At 45.7% G+C, this 4,995-nt stretch overlaps 1 protein-coding gene and 1 non-coding gene across 2 annotated transcripts in view; both read right to left on the bottom strand.

Moving 5' to 3' along the window:
* Window positions 1-847: 847 nt before the first annotated feature.
* rpl10 (ribosomal protein L10) overlaps window positions 848-4,995 on the bottom strand; it is a 16,204-nt gene continuing 12,056 nt past the window's right edge. The window contains exons 4-6 of the mRNA XM_029724300.1: window positions 3,963-4,101; window positions 2,288-2,450; window positions 848-1,129 (exon numbers count right to left, since the gene is read on the bottom strand). Of these exons, the coding sequence (XP_029580160.1) occupies window positions 974-1,129; window positions 2,288-2,450; window positions 3,963-4,101 (458 nt within the window). The 3' untranslated portion in view covers window positions 848-973. The remainder of the gene's footprint in view (window positions 1,130-2,287; window positions 2,451-3,962; window positions 4,102-4,995) is intronic.
* LOC115169038 (small nucleolar RNA SNORA70) lies at window positions 3,796-3,928 on the bottom strand. The gene has a single exon (XR_003870812.1). It is a non-coding gene; the product is annotated as a small nucleolar RNA SNORA70 (small nucleolar RNA).

The raw sequence follows: 4,995 nt of genomic DNA, 5'->3' as shown, positions 1-4,995 counted from the left end.
TGCATAAATGATGTAATATGCCAGGGAGATCTGTATGCTGTGGCTAAGAAATAAATGCGTAGGGTGAGGCACATGGGCTACTAATAATTTGGTCAATTTCCCTCATAACTAAGCCCACAGTTCTGACTTGGCCGTGCACATGTAGCCCGTTTTAGACAAAAGTAATCATTGAATATTGTAAGAGCTTTCATTGTCTGCTTAAATGCCCCCCTTTAGCCTACGGTTCTGACTTGGTGTACAGGGAATAAACTAAGAATGGCCCATGTTCTGAAAATTGTTTGTGTACTTTCAAGTGTTGAACAAATAGACACCAGTCTACGCTCGCTCATCGTCTTAAAATCAAAGTTACTAGTTCCCTTATCAGCTCGTCGTTCCCTTATGCCATAGTTTGTACATCTCAATTGTAAATAGAAACCACATTTGTTTAAGCACTTCAGCCATGTTTTTTTTTTTTAAAGACAGTATATGCGGCTGAATGAGCCGTTTCCTTGCCAGACAAGGCTCCACTGATAGCCAGGTGTTGTGGACTCACTCCGTGGTGCTGAAAAAAAAGCTCTGCTGTTCGGACAGCTTTATGTCGGCCCTGTTATAGTGCAGTTAATGTGTTAAGTGTAGCGGCTTGCTGGCACGCAACACAAAACTTTGGGTGAGTTTGCCCCACCAAGATTTACATGCTAAAATCACCACCGGCAGTACTTAAACGTACAATACTGGCGTTCCTAGTTAATATTTCGGGATTTTGTTTTTTTGGCTCATTATAAAGTTCTACCCCTTTACTCACCTTGCCCAAGTCAACCCCTCATCTGAAGTCAGAATCAGCAGTGAAACACACAACAATAAGACCTGGTCAGTTTATAATCTTTTATTTTCTGACTATTCAGATGTATTCATTCACCAGGTCTGACCTCGTAAAGCCGAGGACCAGACCTCCTACGGGATGTTAAAAACGTCTAGACCGTCTGTAGTCGGGTGTCTAGACGGCGTGAATCTTCTTCCAGCGAGCCAGAGGACCAGTCGAGGGGATGTACTTCACCCCACAGCCATCAGGAATCACACGCTTTTCAGCCATCATTTGATCGAAGTCCACAGCGTTGAACTTAGTGAAGCCGTACTTCTTAGACATGTGGATCTGAGGGAGGGAGAGGTGAGGAGAGTGATCAGAGGTCCTCTACAGACAGCAATGTTTCTCAGTGTGTAAAGGAGCATGGCCCTTAGGACGTTTAAAACCCCATAGAGTCAGAAATATAGTTAGCATAATAAGACAATCCATTTAAAAAAAAAAAAAAATTTTAAAAAGCCAGTAAGCTAGAGATCGGTTTGCATCGGATGAGTCTCAATCCACCACATCCGCCAATGTCACACTCCCTCATCTGCGGTGAAAGAAGGCATAGCTAGAGCGATGTTTGACAGACCATGAGACATCCTGGAAAAATCAGTCTCCTTACAATAAACGTCTGAACGGTTTGGCTACAAACTATTATGACCTGGATAGAAAGGAGACTCAGGAAAACAATGGTGTTCTCCGTTTACGCTAAAACCTCAACAAGCGTCTTGGACTCCTTCAAAGTCATTACAGCTGATGTGCTGTCTGTCTGTCGGGTCCGACCCGTTTGGGCTGAACACCATTATAACCCCTCTGGAAAGGGGAGTCTCTCAATGTTGGGTGTTTCGCATTATGACACCCACAGGCTGCAAGACTCACCTGAAGTCTGGATCCAATTAACAAATTTTAAACAAAATTAGAAGACTGTTTAGTGCCAAAAATAAGGGGTTAAATATGTTTTTAAATCCGATCTTGCTTCCATCTCTCAGATATAGAACAGACGCTTGAGAACTTTTGAGGGACCCCATCTGTTGCAGTGAATCTGTTATTCAATGCGTTTGTATGAGCTAATAGCAGTAAGGACAAATTCAATTTCTCAAAAATAACATTACACACACACACACACACACACACACACACACCTCAAGGGGTCTTAAAATCCCAAATCAAATGATCCTTGGTATGACCTTGAAACAATTCCATATAGCTTAGACTGCAGACCCTCCCCCCATAGCTTAGACTGCAGACCCTCCCCCCCATAGCTTAGACTGTAGAGGGTTAAAGGACAAATTAGCTTATTGTTTCATTTAAATGCCTAAATACATTGTTGGTTGGGGTAATTAAAGTAATAGTCACAGAAAGGGTATCGACATTTCCTGTATAATATTCGGTTAAATACATTTACAATGATCACTACCACATTTGAACAGTCATCCCCAGTGTGTCCCCCCGTGTGAACTTTACCTTCTGGCGTCCGGGGAACTTGAACTTGGCTCTGCGGAGAGCTTCGATAATGTGCTCCTTGTTGCTGGCCTTGGTGCGGACAGACATGATCACCTGACCGATTCTAACACGGGCCACGGTGCCCAGGGGTTTACCGAACGCACCCCTCATCCCCGTCTGGAGCCTAGAAACACAGAACCACGTTTCATTATGGGACGACACATTTCATTAATACAGACAGAACACATTTCATTATGGGACGACGACACGTTTAAGGTTCTTGGACACATGGAAACGAGTCTAATTAGACCCTCTAATGAAGGTCGCCAAAGGGTTGATCGTCAAGATATTCCTAGTCCATCACCAAACTGTAGAAAAGCCAACAAAATTAAGGCTCTTTATATTTTGTCTTGCGTCGTTGGCAGTAGGAGCACTTGACGCCGAAGCCCTGCAGGTCAGGTAGACAGTGTACACAATTTTGGGGATAGTAAAATGTTTTCAGTATAAAATGAAGACCTACCAAATATAAAAGTACAGAAGATAATGAAGCTGTTTTAAATAAGATCTGGGAGAACTAAGAACCAAACTAGACAGACTGAAGTTCAGAAAATGGCATAATGTTCGAGCAGCTCAGACAGCATAACAAGACATCAGCCATAACATGTATTAGCTTTGAAAATCAGCAAACTCTGCCCCAAAAAGAGCACTACAGCAAGAAACTGGTTTACAGCAACATTTTGCCAACAGGAAACTCTAAAACGGTAACCCCTCCCCACGTCAGAACGGTTTTTAATTAAATCTGAGGTGATTTCCTACGTGCTTTTTGACTCAGAAAAAGGTTGGTGAACACTGTACTACATAGTTCACTACTGTTGACCAGTGGCCTATGGGCTGGTCATTGACATGGAGCAGCACCTTGTCCATATTACCAGCCCAGCCCGTCCCGGTCTACCATCCCCAGCCCAGCCAGTCCCGGTCTACCATCCCCAGCCCAGCCTACCATCCCCAGCCCAGCCAGTCCCGGTCTACCATCCCGTCCCGGTCTACCATCCCTAGCCCAGCCAGTCCCGGTCTGCCATCCCCAGCCTGCCATCCCCAGCCCAGCCCGTCCCGGTCTACCATCCCCAGCCCAGCCAGTCCCGGTCTGCCATCCCCAGCCTGCCATCCCCAGCCCAGCCAGTCCCGGTCTGCCATCCCCAGCGCAGCCAGTCCCGGTCTGCCATCCCCAGCGCAGCCAGTCCCGGTCTGCCATCCCCAGCCCAGCCAGTCCCGGTCTGCCATCCCCAGCGCAGCCAGTCCCGGTCTGCCATCCCCAGCCCAGCCAGTCCCGGTCTGCCATCCCCAGCCCAGCCAGTCCCGGTCTGCCATCCCCAGCCCAGCCAGTCCCGGTCTGCCATCCCCAGCCCAGCCAGTCCCGGTCTGCCATCCCCAGCCCAGCCAGTCCCGGTCTGCCATCCCCAGCCCAGCCAGTCCTGGTCTACCATCCCCAGCCAGTCCTGGTCGAACACACAGCAGCACCAGTTGTAAAGCGTTGTCTCAGCGGTCCCTTAAAGGGGCCAGCACCTCCCAGCTGGCCTCATACACAACCACAGAGTCACTGTCTGCAGCCATTGCACACCAGAACCGCACTGCAGCGGAACTGGTCGGCTTAATAAGCTGCAGGTTTGTTTTAGGAGTTTAGAACAGGGTGCTGTACCTGTCAGCCCCAGCGCAGGACAACATCTTGTTGATACGGATGACATGGAAGGGGTGGAGGCGGACCCGGATGTGGAAGCCGTCTTTTCCACAAGTCTTCACCATGTACTTGTTGGCACAGATACGGGCTGCCTCCAGAGCTACAGAGGAGAGAGACGGGAGAGTTAACCTCTACAGGCCACGGGGGCAGTATTGAGAATTTTGAAAAAAATATGTGCCCATTTTTAACTGCCTCCTACACCAACTCAGAAGCTAGGATATGCATATTATTACCAGATTTGGATAGAAAACTCTGAATTTTCTAAAACAGTTTGAATGGTGTCTGTAAGTATAACAAAACTCATATTGCAGGCAAAAACCTGTGAAAAATAGATTTAAAAAAAAATGAGAATTTTGTGACTGTACTATTTAGTGTCATTGTTTTAAAGATACCACAGTGAGAAAGGATTCAGTTCGCAACTCCTACTGCTTCCACTAGATGTCAACGATCTTTAGAAAGTTGTTTGAAGCATCTGTGATGAATACAGACCGAATTAGAAAGCTTACAAGTTGACACGTCATCACTTCATTTTTTGCGCCTGCGCATGAATCTGAGAAGAGTGTCTTTGTCATAATCGTTTATTCTAGACACTTGATAGGTTGTGTGAAAATATTACTGATGTTTACTGATGTTTCACGTTAAAAATGGACCAAAAGATTAATGCTAAACAACGTTTGACATGTTTGAAGAAACGTAAATAGATTATTTACTAGGTTTTCTTTAGCTTTTCGGCGTGACTTTACACTGCCCACCTCATTTTGTGGGAGCCTACTGAACGCTAACTATTTGGACATAAATTATGAACTTTGTCAAAAGAAACCACATTTGTTCTGGACCTGGGATCTCTGGCAGCGCCTTCTGATGGAGATAATCAAAGGTAAGGGGATATTTAGAATGTTATTATCGATATTAGATGATGCTAATGCTAACGGTATAGCTTAGCTTAGTTTATAGCTTATTGTTGTTAGCATAGTACCAAGTTTATTGCAAAATG

Source organism: Salmo trutta, chromosome 30, assembly GCF_901001165.1.
Source record: "Salmo trutta chromosome 30, fSalTru1.1, whole genome shotgun sequence".
NCBI classification, from domain to species: domain Eukaryota; kingdom Metazoa; phylum Chordata; class Actinopteri; order Salmoniformes; family Salmonidae; genus Salmo; species Salmo trutta.
The sequence above is the reverse complement of the archived record's forward strand: the minus strand, read 5'-3'. Positions and strand labels throughout refer to the sequence as shown.